The 17,472-nt window shown below is 36.0% G+C and overlaps 1 protein-coding gene across 1 annotated transcript in view; it reads left to right on the forward strand.

Annotated features, from left to right (window-relative positions):
* Positions 1-961: 961 nt before the first annotated feature.
* The window catches only part of pfkla (phosphofructokinase, liver a), a 41,893-nt gene continuing 25,382 nt past the window's right edge, over positions 962-17,472 (forward strand). Inside the window, exons 1-10 of the mRNA XM_056271341.1 lie at positions 962-1,083; positions 2,464-2,537; positions 2,643-2,720; positions 3,908-4,097; positions 7,525-7,690; positions 9,927-9,971; positions 11,554-11,662; positions 13,708-13,803; positions 15,230-15,322; positions 16,429-16,554. Of these exons, the coding sequence (XP_056127316.1) occupies positions 999-1,083; positions 2,464-2,537; positions 2,643-2,720; positions 3,908-4,097; positions 7,525-7,690; positions 9,927-9,971; positions 11,554-11,662; positions 13,708-13,803; positions 15,230-15,322; positions 16,429-16,554 (1,062 nt within the window). The 5' untranslated portion in view covers positions 962-998. The remainder of the gene's footprint in view (positions 1,084-2,463; positions 2,538-2,642; positions 2,721-3,907; positions 4,098-7,524; positions 7,691-9,926; positions 9,972-11,553; positions 11,663-13,707; positions 13,804-15,229; positions 15,323-16,428; positions 16,555-17,472) is intronic.

The raw sequence follows: 17,472 nt of genomic DNA on the forward strand, positions 1-17,472 counted from the left end.
TTACAAAGCTAATGTGACAAAAGTCTCCAAGTGTCATTCCTTTCCAATGAAGCAAAACTAGTTTTTAATTCAAATGTAAAAATTTTGAGCCCAGAGGCTTTTAAAAAGCAAGTCCTCTCTCGTTTTTTACATTCTTGAGTTTTTCTCAATGCCATGAGGACAAGGCATTACATTTTCAAATCATCACATTAACATTAGTTGCCAGAAAATGAAAGAAAAAACTAAATAACAAAAATATTAATAAAAAGAAAAAAGATTTATTTTTTTTACATAAAATCCAGTGCTTTTAAAGCATGACTTGTTCTCAGTTTTAGTTTGATCCAAACTATTTAGATATAATTTAAAGTCATTTTAAAAATGTGGTTTCCATTAAGCCCACTTCTTTTTATGCATATGGTATTTTTGCTAATAAAATAAATAGCCTAACTGTATAATATGTCATTCCAAAGTGCCATTCTGAGTATAAAAAAAGCACATCAAACACACACATTCATATCATCCGCTTCATGTTCCTACTATTAATTAAAGCTTTGAGTAAATACAGTGAAAAAACAGATGTAAAATAGTTTATTTTTCTAGTGCACAGTATTCACAGGTACATATCAAGCTTAAATCGGCTATAAAGCGAGCACAACACGTTTTTTATGACATCCCATGACGTTGCACTTCGGTTATTATGGTTATTGCCACACATGTGCACCGCAGCATCATGAATATTCCAGATCCTCCAGTTGCTCAAGGATAAGGAGATCGTGCAGTTCGACGCGTCGCATTCGCATTGTGCCAAACCCACCGTGCAACTTGTGTAGACCAGAGAGACGTCAGCGCGCGTCAGGGGCGTCCTTGCGTCTGTTTCCCGGAAGGTCAATCTGCGCAGGAGGAGACCCGACGCGACGCGCTGGAAACGAACTTCTCCGGACGATTGCTTCACAGTTGCACGGTAACCGTATACTGTTATTATTCCGCGGAAGACATCGACGCGACGCGACGCGAGCAGAATGAGTTCCGCGGGGCTGGAGAAGCTGCGGATGACCGGCGCGGGGCGAGCGATCGCCGCACTGACCAGCGGAGGAGACGCGCAAGGTGAACGCGCGACGCAGGGCCACAGACACACACACACACACACTGTCTTAACGCATTTACACTAGTGAATATGACTGATATACTAATATAATGATGACTAATATAACACGGCGTTATATAGGCAGCGTGTTTGTTCATGTCATAACGCAAAAGGAGGTTTATAATAAACTATAAAATGACCTGCACTGTCACCTGGTCAGATATACACTTTCTCTCAGCTGATGTTGAGTTTAACATGCATTGCATGTTCAGGCTGTTGCTCCACCGGTCGTCGTAATTATTCTAGAAGATTTGGGTAACTATCCTTGTATTTACCATAACAGTAAATTATGCATAATAACATGCAACTAACCCTCACCCAAACCCTATAGTAAGTACATAGTTGCTTAATATTACTCAGTACTTACATATATAATTGCACTGTAACAATGACACCTTAAAATAAAGTGTAAGCTACATCTGTACAGTAAGTACAGTATTGGATCTGCCAGATGAACAGTGAATCTTACTGACTGAACCGGTTAAGGACAGTCGATTTCACATAGAAAATGTAGCTTTATTGTTTTTATATTGTGGCTTTATTTCCATATAAATGTAGCATATTTTACCCCCATTTGCTCTATAGGCTACTGTTATTGATATGATGATTATGCTGATATACTATATGCCAGACAAGGTTATTATAATTAACTAAAACCATTTTTTTAAATGTAAGTAAAAAACTTACATGGTCACTGTGAACCCTATTTGCACTAAGTAATTTTAATGTTATATTGTCCATTTATCTCCAATACATCCTGCGGCTACAGATATTTGCACTAGTCATAATTGTCTCATTGTATTTTATATTGCTCATACTTATATTTATACCGTCTTTTTTATTTATATTTTCGGAGCCTTGCAATGAAATTTCGCTCAACTGTATATTGTGAATGTGCAGTTGAATGACAATAAAGTTTGTTTAAGTCTAATTCTAAAAAGATGATACATAGATAAACTTCTCATCTGGCAAAACACCGGTGTATCATATTTTTCAAAGCCTAAGTAATCTATTGGACGCCTTGGATAAACCGGAGGAGCTCTAGGACTCACGGGGGAACCTCGGTTTGATTAAACGATTTGACGCCACTAAATAAAATTATTTAAAAAAACAGTTTAATTAATTAATAAAAACTAGTAGTATTATATAATTATATTGAATATTATTAAATAATATTTGAATGGACAGGTTTTGGGGAATCGTGTCAGTGAATATACACTGTATTAAAATCCAGAAACTGATTACTCACTATTATTGATTATTGTTGGCATGATCATTTCCATGTAATGAAACTTCTGAATATGAGGATTAAAGGCTTGGACTGAATTGCTCTCTGTCAGGGATGAACGCAGCGATTCGTGCCGTGACCCGGATGGGCATCTATGTGGGCGCCAAGGTGTATCTGGTGTATGAGGTACTGCCAACATCATGCTTTCACGGTCTGTGCTGGTGTATGGATGATGAAACACTTGAAATCATGATATATGAGGATTAATGTGAGGATTCACTTTGATTTCAGGGGTATCAAGGACTGGTGGACGGAGGAGACAATATTAAACTGGCCAACTGGCAAAGCGTCACCAATATCATTCAGCTGGTAAGAGCATCAGACACTCAGATCCGGTTACATCCAGTCAGAAGCACAGCAGAACACCGTGCAAAAGTTCATTTATTTCAGTAATTCAACTTAAAAGGTGAAACTGATATATTATATAGACTCATTACATGCAAAGTGAGATATTTCAAGCCTTTATTTGTTATGATTTTGATGATTATGGCTTACAGATATGAAAAACCCCAAATTCAAAATTAGAATATTGTGAAAAGGTTTTCATATCTGTAAATCACACACACACACACACACACACACACACACACACACACACACCAGACACACGTCAGCAGCGTCTTACGTCAGCAGCGGCACTGAACGCGGATCCACAACAGAACCAGAATACACACACACACACACACACACACACACACACCAGACACACGTCAGCAGCGTCTTACGTCAGCGGCGGCACTGAACGCGGATCCACAACAGAACCAGAACACACACACACACACACACACACACACACCAGACACACGTCAGCAGCGTCTTACGTCAGCGGCGGCACTGAACGCGGATCCACAACAGAACCGGAACACAATACAATGCTGAATAAAGTCCTAGTTTGTGTTATTTTTGGACCAAAATGTATTTTCGATGCTTCAACACACTCTAACTAACCCACTGATGTCACATGGACTAACCCACTGATGTCACATGGACTAACCCACTGATGTCACATGGACTAACCCACTGATGTCACATGGACTAACCCACTGATGTCACATGGACTAACCCACTGATGTCACATGGACTAACCCACTGATGTCACATGGACTACTTTGATGATGTCTTTATTTCCAATACATATTGTTGCATTTTTGTATTGTGATATATTGTGACACGATATATTATTACACCCCTAATGTAGACAGAAAAGTGTTTAATAACAGCTTATAGCTTTGGAATGACATGTAGGAATTAGTAAATGAAGACAGTATTTTCATTCTCTGGGTGAACAGTGTGTGTGTGTGTGTGTGTGTGAGCTCGATAAACCCCGTCTGCGCTGACGGCTGTCTCATGTCTCCTTTAAAGCTGTGATGCATGCGACTGTTCTGGCGCAGCGCTGACGTGCATTTATGTCTGTGCTGAAGCATTGCAAATAATAACTATGATTAAAGACGTCTGATCATGATGCGCAGGCGTAACCTCAGTGTTGTCCTCCACAGGGAGGGACGGTGATCGGCAGCGCCCGCTGTAAGGCCTTCACCACGCGCGAGGGACGCTTAGCGGCGGCCTTTAACCTGGTGAAGCGTGGCATCTGTAACCTGTGTGTGTGTGGCGGAGACGGCAGCCTGACCGGAGCACACGTCTTCCGCTCGGAGTGGAGCGGACTCCTGCAGGAGCTGGTGGAGAAAGGTACCAAACTAGCCTGGTTAAAACCAGACCATTCTCAGTTGTAACTGAGTTATGGTCTGGCAAAGCATCATAGACAAATCATTTCCAGAGGAGCATCACCAATGGACGTCGCGGATAGACCTAAACCCAATCAGAGCGATGAAGGAGATGACGTATGCAGAGCGGCGGAGACACATCTCCGAGTGTTGTTCTTTGCTCGGTTTTTAACTAAAAGGAAACGTTCAAATCGCTTAAAACAGACGCGATAGCTGATTGGAACGAGTGATGTTCGACGGCGGCATCCATCTTTGTAATGTAGGCTACAAAATCTGCTTCAAAATCCCAGCGCTGTCGTCATCGTGTAAAGCCCGCCCCAACGCTTCTGATTGGAAATGGGCTTGAATGAGCTCTTTGCCAGACTAACTTTCAGAGCAAATCTAAATTTGCCGGAAGTTGTCTGGGTTTTCCCAGGCTAGGAAAACACACATTTAACATGAAAATGAAATGAAATTACCACTATAACCAGTAGATGGCTGCAGAGGATCACTCATTAGCTCATTTCCACTCCCTTTTATAGCTCTTTTCATATGTTTTCATTTTGGATTTATTATAAAATAAATATAACAAATTTTAATAATTTAATTGGACTGAAATATGAAGAAACAAGAGTAGGAAAAGCCACAACGTCTCATGCTATTTAGATGAAAGGAATTTTAATGAAAAAAAAAAAAAAAAAAAGCCCAGATTTTACAGTGGAATATATGACATGTGTTTCATGGGATCATTCTTTGATACCTTTGCATCTGTTTTAAAAACAATATGGTAACACTTTATATTACGACCCGCAAACAAGTAAACCGAAATTACGGTGTACGTTTCTGTAATTATAGTGTACTTCCGTGTAGTATAAGGGAACAATATGTTAGGTTTTGGGTAATAAAGGGGTACAACCAGATATACAAGCAAATTATTTATAATGTAATTATTTTAAAACTAACAGGTACCTATTCTGTTAATATATTCCCGAGCAATCTAAATTTGCCGGAAGTTGTCTGGGTTTTCCCAGGCTAGTACCAAACCACACCAGCATGTGGAAAACACAGCTTTGCTTTTCACTTTATAGTTTAACATTATATGCTATTTTAAAGGTACGTCGCCACTAAAAATGAAATTTAGTCGTTATTTTTGCCGTTCTGTTAGAGTTTTATATCCTAAAAGAATAGGGATGCATGATACAGGTGAAACTCGAAAAATTAGAATATGGTGCAAAAGTTCATTTATTTCAGTAATTCAACTTAAAAGGTGAAACTAATATATTATATAGACTCATTACATGCAAAGTGAGATATTTCAAGCCTTTATTTGTTATAATTTTGATGATTATGGCTTACAGCTTATGAAAACCCCAGGTTCAAAATTAGAAAAGGTTTTCATAACTGTAAGTCATAATAATCAAAATTATAACAAATAAAGGCTTGAAATATCTCACTTTGCATGTAATGAGTCTATATAATATATTAGTTTCACCTTTTAAGTTGAATTACTGAAATAAATGAACTTTTGCACCATATTCTAATTTTTTTAGTTTCACCTGTATATCGGCCAACATGTGTTCAGTTTTTCTATCGTTATCGGCCCGATAAGAACATTTGGCTGATATATTAAAGCTGATAAATAATGTATTATTTCCTTCAGCTGAGACACTTCAGATGCACACTGTTCAACGTGATGGTTTTGAATTGCTTGAAATATGATTGGAATCACTTCAAAAAGGAAAATATGGTGAAGTGCAACATTTTCAGCGCGAGTCTGTCATAAAGGCACATTAGGAGAACATTATAATTGTGTGTTTGGAATATGGATTTTAATGGTGAGACTTTTGTTTTTGAAATCAGGCTCATACAAATTATAGAAAAACCTTTTTATTTAGATTTTATGATTTAGATTTATCGGCTAATGTATTGGTTATTGGCTTTCAAATAAAAATAATTATTGGTATCAACCAAAATGTTCATATGCATCTCCCTAAATAGACGTATTGTAAGGTCATGAAAGCGGACTCAAGCTCGTGAATGATCAGTCGGGCAGTAAAGTCTCCTCAGGATAAGAATCATAAATCTTTATGAAAGCTGTATCAAAGTGTCAACGCAAGTCATTGACTCATCAGTGTTCAGGAAACCATTTTGAAATAGTCGTTTCCCAAGATACAAACTACTCATAATATAAAGTTCAGCTACAGTCAGCTAGTTCGCTCTGCTACAAGTTACTTGCAAAAAGTTGTTCCTTATTTTCATATTAATAATAAATTAATATTATTTATCTTCTTTACGTGGCATCAATGTTATTATGGTTGTTAACTAAACCTAAAACTATCCCTTAAACCTCATCTTTGATCACCAAAATTACATATTTCAAAGTTTTTTCCTTGAAAAAAAATAAATCTTCATGCATTAAAATATCTTGAATGTAACCCGACACCCTTGCCTCATTTAGTATACGCGGCTCTATGAATATGCAAATGAGCCCCGCCTCCACTCACTCACTCAGCTCAGAGATCCACTGGTTGACGATCACACGTTGATCTGATTGGTTACAAGGTCGTTTGTGACGTCAGAAACACCAGCGATTTCAAACCGTGTTTTTGAGACTGTCTTTGGTTCACTGCAGTTTAAGCAGAAAATACTCAGCAATGCTGTCGACTTATGAATCTACACATGGTTTGTCTTAAAGCATATTAAAAACACCACATAGACATATAAACTACATTAAAAACTGGATTTACATCACAGGGGGACTTTAAACACATTTCTGTTAATTGAAATAAAGCTGAAATAAAAAATAAATATTGGTTGAAAAACTTAAATTAAAATTGTTGGAATGTTGCCTTTGCAATAAACTGAAATAAGATTAAATTGAAGACTCAAATTATTAACTGAAAATAAATAAAAACTTATTACTTAAATTAAAACTTAAATTAAAACCAAAAAAACTAATAAAATGACAAAAGCACATAATGAAATTACTACAAATGCAACTGAAGTTAACAAGAAAACTAAAAATATAAAAGTAATTCAAAATAGTAATAAAACTAAAATAAAAACTGGCATGAAAAAGTATAGTCCTAATTAGACAGAAATTGAATGGATAAAATAACTGCTAACTGTGATTTTTAATTTTTGCACATTTCTGAAATACATAACTTAGACAGTTTCCTCTGATATCAGACTCTAAACTGTAATGTGGACTCGTGCATTTTCTGTAAAGATGTTTTGACGCGATGTGTTTTGTGAAAAGTGCTATACAAATAATTGTGAATTGAATTGAATAAAATAACACTAAATGCTACTTATCTAACTCGAAAACACTTATTGAAAATGTTGATGAACTAAATATTTGCCCACAGAAGGAAGTCTGTGGATCGTTGTGAACTATATTTCCTGATTGACAGGTCGGATCACGGCAGAAACGGCCCGTCAGCACGGGCACCTGAACATCGTGGGTCTGGTCGGGTCCATCGATAATGACTTCTGCGGGACCGACATGACCATCGGCGCTGACTCGGCCCTCAACCGCATCACTGAGATCATCGACGCCATCACCACCACCGCCACCAGGTCCACTGAGCTCAGAGAAAACAATGAAAACTATATACACACATTTATAAACAAACTGCTAAAAACGACAGAAAAACAACAAAATTACTAAAACTTTAACTGAAATTAAAATGTAAAATATAAAAATAAATGTTAACTAAAATAAAATATAAAAAAGTAAACTTTTTTATTTAGTTTAACTTGACGTACTAAAATAACAATGTGAAACCGAAATAAAAATGAATAAAAACTAGACAAGTTACTAGCTGTAACTACTAAAATGACAGAAAAACAACAAAATTACTAAAACTTTAACTGAAATTAAAAATGTAAAATATAAAAATAAATGTTAACTAAAATAAAATATAAAAAAGTAAACTTTTTTATTTAGTTTAACTTGACGTACTAAAATAACAATGTGAAACCGAAATAAAAATGAATAAAAACTAGACAAGTTACTAGCTGTAACTACTAAAATGACAGAAAAACAACAAAATTACTAAAACTTTAACTGAAATTAAAATGTAAAATATAAAAATAAACGTTAACTAAAATAAAATATAAAAAAGTAAACTGTTTTATTTAGTTGTTATGAGGTTGCAGGATAGACGAACCCAAAAGCAGACTGATTGCTCTACACACAATTTATTGAGGACAAAACAGAAAACAAAAACCCACGAGGGGGCAAAACAGGACAGATGGGGCAGTACAACTAGACTAAGACAGGAAATAAACTAGGACTTGATACTGACTGATAAAGACAAGATGAAGAAAACAAACAGCTACATAAACTCACAATTCTTAATACAATATTCAGACAAAGTACTCACAGGACTCTCACAAAGAATAACACGCACAGGTTGACAATGTACCGACACAGGACAGCAAACACAAGGGGATTAAAAAGGGAGACACTAATGACAAAGACAGGTGAAGCTGACTAGACAAGGACAGGTGAAACTGACTAGACAATAATGACGAGACGAGGATAACAAGGGGGCGGGGTAAGATAACGAGACAACACAAGCACATGGCACAAAACACAAGACCATGTGCTTGCACACAAAACATGGGTCTGTCATGATCCTGCCTCAAGACTAGAGAAAAGAAATGACAAGAGGGCAGAATCATGACATTAGTTTAACTTGACGTACTAAAATAACTAAATTTAAAACTGAATAAGAATTTTTAAAAACTATTTACACATATTTAAAAAAAAATACAAAAAATGACTGAAAAACAACAAAATTACTAAAACTTTAACTGAAATTAAAATGGAAAATATAAAAATAAACGTTAACTAAAATAAAGTATTAAAAAAGGTAACTTTTTTAATTAAGTTTAACTTGATGTAATAAAATAAAAATCTAAAACTGAAGAACTATTTACATACATTTTTAAAAAACTACTAAAATGACAGAAATGCAAAACATAATTACTAAAACTTTAACTGAAATTAAAATGGAAAATATACAAATAAACGTTAACTAAAATAAAATATAAAAAGTAAACTTTTATTTAGTTTAGCTTGATGTACTAAAATAACAATGTGAAACTGAAATAAAAATGAATACAAACTATATAGACATTTTAAAAAACTACTAAAATGACAGAAAAACAACAAAATTACTAAAACTTTAACTGAAATTAAAATGGAAAACAAATTAAAACTAAAATAAAATTTAAAAAAGTAAACTTTTTAATTTAATTTAACTTGATACTGTACTAAAACAACTAAATGTAAAACTGAAATATATATATATATATATATAAATTTTTTATTTTACTTGTTTTTTTAACTTGATTTACTAAAATAACTAAAAATAAACTATATAGGCATATTAAAAATAAAAACAAAAAACACTAAAATGACAAAAACACACAACAAAATGACTAAATCTTTAACTAAAATTAAAATCAAAATGGAAAATATAAAATCCAAAATATTATTAAAAACTATAATTGTATCTCAACGATCCTCAAATGACACTGGCTATAAGACCATAGACCATATGTAGATAAGTAAATATAATTAATGGGAGATTGTCTGCGACTGACGACTGATTTCCTGTTGTTTGTTCAGGAATGTGTGGAATTCTCGTCTCGTCTCGTCTCGTCTCTCTTGTTCTCCTTTCACCCCTCCACACACACACACACTGTTTTCAGCAGTATACAGTTGCACGTAGGCAGATGTACATACATTAAGACAAGTTTTCTCCATTTGATGTGCTCACTGTGTTATTGATCTTTTTTCCAGCCATCAGCGCACGTTTGTGCTGGAGGTCATGGGTCGCCACTGCGGGTGAGTTTCCCCTGCGCCGCACACACACCAAGAAGATCATGGGGAAATTACAAACATGTTTAGATTTGAGATCATGTTTACGCTCTAGAAACCACTCAGAACATCTTGGCAACCACCCAAACATTCTAACAGTGCCCTAGCAACCACCCAGAACATCTTGGCAACCACCCAAACATTCTAACAGTGCCCTAGCAACCACCCAGAACATCTTGGCAACCACCCAAACATTCTAACAGCGCCCTAGCAACCACCCAGAACATCTTGGCAACCACCCAAACATTCTAACAGTGCCCTAGCAACCACCCAGAACATCTTGGCAACCACCCAAACATTCTAACAGTGCCCTAGCAACCACCCAGAACATCTTGGCAACCACCCAAACATTCTAACAGTGCTCTAGCAACCACACAAAAACCTTGTGGCAACCACACAAACATTCTAACAGTGCCCTAGCAACCACACAAAACATCTTGGCAACCACCCAAACATTCTAAAAGTGCCCTAGCAACCACACAAAACATCTTGGCAACCATCCAAACATTCTAACAGTGCCCTAGCAACCACACAAAACATTTTGGCAACCACCCAAACATTCTAACAGTGCCCTAGCAACCACACAAAACATCTTGGCAACCACCCAAACATTCTAACAGTGCCCTAGCAACCACACAAAACATCTTGCCAACCACTCAAACATTCTAACAGTGCCCTAGCAACCACCCAGAACATCTTGGCAACCACCCAAACATTCTAACAGTGCCTTAGCAACCACCCAGAACTTATTGGCAACAGTTATTTTCAGTATTGTTTATATAATATTACAGTATTTATCAACATGTTTAATACTGCTAATTTTCTGTTTTAGTTTTAGTTTGCTTTTTAACTTTACTAGTTGTTGTTGTTTTAGCTTTAATTTTTATTTCAGTTTTAGTCATTTTGGTACGGTACTTCAAATTATATTTCTATAAACTTTTATTTCTGTTAGTTGCCAAGGCAACATTTCTAATTTACCTCAAATAAAAAGGTTAAGTTTTATAAATACTTTATTTCAGTTTACCTTTATTTAAAAAAAAATCCTTTTTCCTTTTAATTTTAGTTAATTTTTTTGTCATTTTTTGTGCATTTCTTTGCTTTTAAGTAGTTTTTTTTTTTTTTTTATATATATCTGTATAGAATTCATTTTCATTTCAGTTTTAGATTTTCTACTGCAATTAAATGCTCTGCTGTTTATATAATGAAAATTCTGCCATGATTTACTCCTCCTGACAGGTTTTGATGAGGTTGAGATAATAATAATGTCAGAATTTGAGTCCTGTCATGACAACTCTCAGTGTGTTTGGTATGGTTATGGATATGACAATATTGCTATGTTTAGTCATGTTGGAATAGATCTGCTACACTGCTGCTGTTATTGCTGTGAGCGAGTAAGAGAACTCTGTGCCCTACAGAGAATTATTTGATTGCAAGTAGATTGAGTTAAAGGGTTAATTCACCCTAAAATGATATTTACTCTCCCTCAAGCCAGCCTAGGTGATGTTTTAGGGTTTTAGAAAGCATTATGATTATCACTGCTCTCCTGCAGGTATCTAGCGCTGGTGTCGGCTCTGGCGTCAGGAGCCGATTGGCTGTTCATCCCTGAAGCTCCTCCTGAGGACGGCTGGGAAGAGCTCATGTGCGCTCGACTGGGAGAGGTGAGCTCCTTTATAGACCATTAAACACACTGGTGGAGCACACATGATGCCGTTAAGTAAGTTAATTGTATTAAGTAAGTTCATTCGAAAATAACACTGCTCTTATAACTTATTAATGGCATGATTCATAAGAGTTATAAGAGCAGTGTTATTTTCATGATTATTTTGAATTAACTTTTATTTTTGGTCACACTTTATTTTACAGTGTTCTTACTGTTACATGTACTTCCCATAGTAATAACAGTAAATTATGCATAATTACATGCAACTAACCAAACCCTAATCCTACCCTAACCCTATAGTAGTTGCTTAATATTACTCAGTACTTACATATATAATTACACTGTAACAATAACACCTTAAAATAAAGTGTAACCTTATTTTTATATTATCAGTTTTTGTTTTAATTTTAGCTTAAGCATTAGAAATTTTGTTATGAGCTTTTATAATTTGTCATTTTTTATATTATTATATAGCTTTCAATTATTTTTATTTAAGTTTTAGTAATTTTAGTAAAGATCAGGGCCCGTATTCATAAAGATTCCAAGAATAATTTAGCTTAAAAGCTTTTACGTAGGAGTCTTAGCTTAAGAGCGATTCGGGACCGATCCGAGAGCAACTCTGAGTAAGGAAAAGACAACAACGTTCATCTTAGTGAGGAGGCGGGGCTGACCCCGTTGCTATGTGTGACACAATCTTTTGAAGACTGTGATTGGTTGGTTGTCCAAGAAGGAAAAAAAAGAGTGATTTGAAGTATAGGGTCTATTCTAAGCCTTCACTTTGAAATTACATGCGTAATTTTTCCTATTTGACCGTTCACACTCACACACACACACACACACACACACACACTCACACACACATTATATATGTGTATATAAATCCTTTTTTTTATTTACCATGCTGTTCATTTCCTATAAGGTATTTGATTGGCTTCGAATGATAAAAATTGCTCCACTCTTTCCAATTACACTGATTGCTGTCATGTCTATTTAAGTGCTGGTTTGAATGTAACAAACATGGAATCAAAACCAAGAAAGCCGGACTGGACAGAGGAACAGTGTTTACTGTTAGCCCAGTTAGTGGACGAACACAAGGCCATCCTTAAAGGAACATTCGGGCCGGGTGTCGATCTATAGCGTCTTATTAACTCACTGTCATCGATTGCAACACACTTCTTCTCCCTCTTCATCTTTCTGCCATCTCTCCTCTGCTAAAGAAACTCTTAAGCCTCTTAAAAGTCCTCGTCCGTACTCCTAACAATTTGGACCTTAAGACCTCTTTTAACGGTTAAGATTCTTTCTGAATTACTTTTTTCTTTACTACTAATTTTAAGAGTAAACGCCCACATTTCTACGAATTTACTTAGAATTCTGTAACTAGGAGCGACTCTTTACATTAAGATTCTTTATGAATACGGGCCCTGTTACGACCCTTGGCTCAAGGGAAGCAACAAAAACAAGGGACACACGTAAACCAAATTGTAAGCTCAAAAGTAATATTTATTTAACTACAAAAGTAAGACAAAACTAAATAATAAAATGAAAACATTTAAAGAAAATAGAAGTGTTTCTGTATTCATCAGCAAGATCAGTGTGTAAAGCAAGATGCATGGTCGAAAGTGTAATGCAATGTTGAAGTTGAAATGTAAATGCAAAAAGTAACAAAATACAACGCAAGCAAAAGGCAAAGTTCAAAAGCAAAGTCCAAAACCAAAGTTCCCTCTCCCTTGGCTCAGTTGGTGATCTCTTAAGAAGCGTCTAAGGCACGGTCACAGGTGTTTCCAGTTGACTGCCAATTGAGGCAATTAGTGGGCTCCGGTACCAAACTGCAATTCTCAAAAGCAGCAGCAGAGGTCGTCACAGGCCCTGATTTTTCACCTATATTAGTATTTTATTACATGGCTCTCTGAAATGCTTGATTCTGATTGAGGTCAGTGATTCCCCAATAGAGTGCATTAGATAGAAATAACTCCTTAAGATAACAACAGCCCAGTTTTACTTCCATATCATTTTAACACTCAACTGCTGGATGTGTTTGCCCAGAGCCGCAGTAAAGGATCCAGACTGAACATTATCATCATCGCTGAAGGAGCCATCAGCAGAAGCGGCGAGGCCATCACCTCCAACTACATCAAAGACGTGAGTGAAGCTCTTCAGCTCGCAACATGAGCTCTTAAAGGGACAGGACACACAAAATCATTTACTCACCGTCTAAATGGATATGGATTTCTTTCTTCTGCTGAACACAAAACATCATATTTTAAAATACAGTTGAAACTCGAAAAATTAGAATATGGTGCAAAAGTTCATTTATTTCAGTAATTCAACTTAAAAGGTGAAACTAATATATTATATAGACTCATTACATGCAAAGTGAGATATTTCAAGCCTTTATTTGTAATAATTGTGATGATTATGACTTACAGCTTATGAAAACCCCAAATTCAAAATTAGAATATTGGTTTCCATAAGCTGTAAGCCATAATCATCACAATTATTACAAATAAAGGCTTGAAATATCATGTAATGAGTCTATATAATATATTAGTTTCACCTTTAAAGTTGAATTACTGAAATAAATGAACTTTTGCACGATATTCAAATTTTTCGAGTTTCACCTGTATATGGGTTACCAAAAAGTTTGATTTCCATAGTATGGACAAAAAAAATATTATGGACATCAATACCGACATTTACCAACATTCTTCAAAATATCTTCTTTTGTATTCAGCATAAGAAAAAAACGTATACAAGTTTGAAACAACCTGAGGGAGAGTAAATGACGACAGAATTTTTATTTTTTTGGTGAACTATCACTTTAAAGTAATTTTTTAGTACATGCTAATTCAATTCCCATATATATTATTTACACCTGCTTTAGTGTTTTCATAAAATTTACCATAAGTTGGAACTTATTAAATGTTAGCCATGTTTTCTAGAAGTGATATGAAGTCGAAGCTTGTTTCCACCATGAAACAAAAAATAAAATAAGGTTTGTTAAAATAAGGTATTTTCTTGTAATTTTGAGTTTATATCTCACAATTCAGACTTTTATTACTCACAATTCTGTTTATATCTCACAATTCTGAGAGAAAAAAAGTGAATTACCAGTAATAAACTCACAATTGCACAAAAAAAAGTATATATAAGTATTTATATCTCACAATAAAAGTCAGTATTTCGAGTTATGAACTCAAAATTGCAAGATGTAAACTCGCATTTTGAGAGAAAGGAAGTCAGAATTGTAACTTTTAACTAGTAACTTTTTACAAGGAATAAGTCAGAATTGTGAGATGAAAAGTCGCAATTACCTCTTGTTTTTTTATTCAGTGGTGGAAACAAGCGTCCACAGTCTTCTGATAAAAAATCTTCTATAGAGACATTTTAAGTCTTTTTGATAAATTGATCAATTTTGCAACACTGTTATTTTCTATGAAGCTGCCTTATTGTATAAAGCTCCCTAGAAATAAGTGTGGTGAAAAAAAGAGACCAATAAAATCAGTATCAGCAGCTCTTGACCAATCAGATGTGTATAAATGACCATGTGATTTGTGTTTGCGTGCAGCTGGTTGTGTCTCGTCTGGGTTATGACACTCGGGTCACTGTTCTGGGTCACGTCCAGAGGGGCGGCACACCCTCAGCCTTCGACAGAGTCCTGGTAAATAAACACTTTCAATTAAAGGTGCAGTGTGTAATATTTAGGAGGATCTGTTGACAGAAATGCAATATCATATACATAACTATGTCTTCAGTGGTGTATAAAGACCTTAAAATGACCTAGAATGAGCCATTTCTCTCTACACACACCGCGGGTCGCCTTACATCGACGTGTTTCTACGGTGGCCCTGAGCGGACAAACGCGTTTCGTCACTATGTTGCTCTTCGTGCAAAGAAGCTATAGCTAAAGTCAGCGAATAAAACACTGCAGGGTTTCCGCGGGGTCTTAAAAAGTCTAAAATTTCAAAATCACAATTTAAGGCCTTAAAAAGTCTTGAATTTGCTGAAGTATTGTGTTCTAGGTCTTAAATCATTTTAAACAGCTCTTAATTTTTCTACGTCCATGTAAATCTCATTGAAACGCTCCCGCGGCGCTTTGGAATGTTTTATTTTTTTATTGCGTGGTGTTGTAGTTTCTTATTTCGCTAGTCCAAGTATAATTCGCTGTATTACGACTACAAAATAGACAAACATGCAACAGCCAATCAGCTTTGTGCATCCATCTAAGCTGTCTTCAGTACTGTTCAGTTTGAATAAATTTATTTACTTTGCAAGTCATTTTGAGACTCTGCGTTTCCTTTTTTTAATGTCGTGATATAGGTCTTACATTTAATTCATAATGGTCTTAAAAAGGTCTTAAGTCTTAAATTTGACTTTGTTAAACCTGCAGAAACCCTTTTCTATGTTTACTCACTATCTTTGCTGGGGAAGTTCGTGTAAACCAAATCTACGCGGATTAAGCGCAAATACGCAACTCGTGAGTCCTCATGATATATTAAATACAGAATCTGCTCATATCTGGCTTACTTGAACACACACGTCACTACGCAACAAATAACGGCGCGCTTGTTCACTTGCATTGAAGTAATAGCGAATATGACGACATGAGTGACGACATCACTTCCTGTCGGCCACCGTAACTTCTGTTGGGTGTGATTCACAACATCACCACTAGATGCCGCTAAAAATCCCACAGTGCACCTTTAAACCCTAACATTAGTTTTGAGTAGTGATGTTGAAGTGAGGCTGTGGGTGTTTCGTGTGTAGAGCAGTAAGATGGGTGTCGAGGCCGTGGTGGCCCTGCTGGAGGCGGGACCGGACACCCCCGCCTGTGTGATCGGCCTATCAGGGAACCAGGCCGTGCGTCTCCCGCTCATGGAGGCCGTAGAGATGGTGAGTCTTCAGTAGTGCACCGCTTTTTATTCACAAGTTTTTTTTATTAAATTTTGCAGACATATAAAAGGTATTACATCAATTACAAAATGAGATGAGATGTCTGGTAAGATATATATTATATAATTAATATTATATTTTAGTGCTGCCACTAACGACTAATTTTCTAACGACTAATCTTTCGACTAATTTTTCGATTAGTCAACTAATCTAAACGACTAATTAAAAAAAAAACATTGTTTGTCATTTCGTTGTGTCCATTTTATTTTGAACTGAAGGGCCAAAATATAAAATGTCACCTGTTGAAAAACATTATGTATTAACAATCTAAGCATAAGTATCTGCATTTCCATTAGGCTATACCATTAGTCAGAGTTCTAATCTAATCCTCTATTAACAAACATGCATGTATTCATTACTTAAATTAGCTCTTTGTCCTGCCTTAAATTAATGCATTAGCTTACTGTACATTTTTATATGTACATTTCTGAAATGCATAACTGATAACATCACTGTGAATTGTAGGCTAAAGTAGATGCACTCATGCATTTTAGGTAAAGCTGCTTTGAAATAGGGGTGGAACGGTACATGTATTCGTATCGAACCGAAACGGTACGGGCGTCACGGTTCGGTGCACGAATTTGCACGGAGAATACACGGTACAAAAAAACCTCTTAAATAGCGATAAATTTCGCTTTATTCGCTTTTGGTGTGACTGTGAACGCGGGCTGCGATCAAGACTGTGATCAAGATTGCAATGCTGGAGTGTGTGTGCGAGAGAGAGAGAGAGAGAGAGAGAGAGGCGCGATTAACAGTGTGTGTGTGTGTGTGTGTGTGCGCGCGCGCGCGCGTGTGTGCGAGAGAGAGGCGCGGGCACGATCGAACAGTGTGTGTGTGTGTGTGTGTGTGTGTGTGTGT

The sequence above is a fragment of the Rhinichthys klamathensis genome, unplaced genomic scaffold (assembly GCF_029890125.1).
Source record: "Rhinichthys klamathensis goyatoka isolate OS25496 unplaced genomic scaffold, OSU_Roscu_1.1 h1tg000318l_1, whole genome shotgun sequence".
Classification (NCBI taxonomy): Eukaryota; Metazoa; Chordata; class Actinopteri; order Cypriniformes; family Leuciscidae; genus Rhinichthys; species Rhinichthys klamathensis.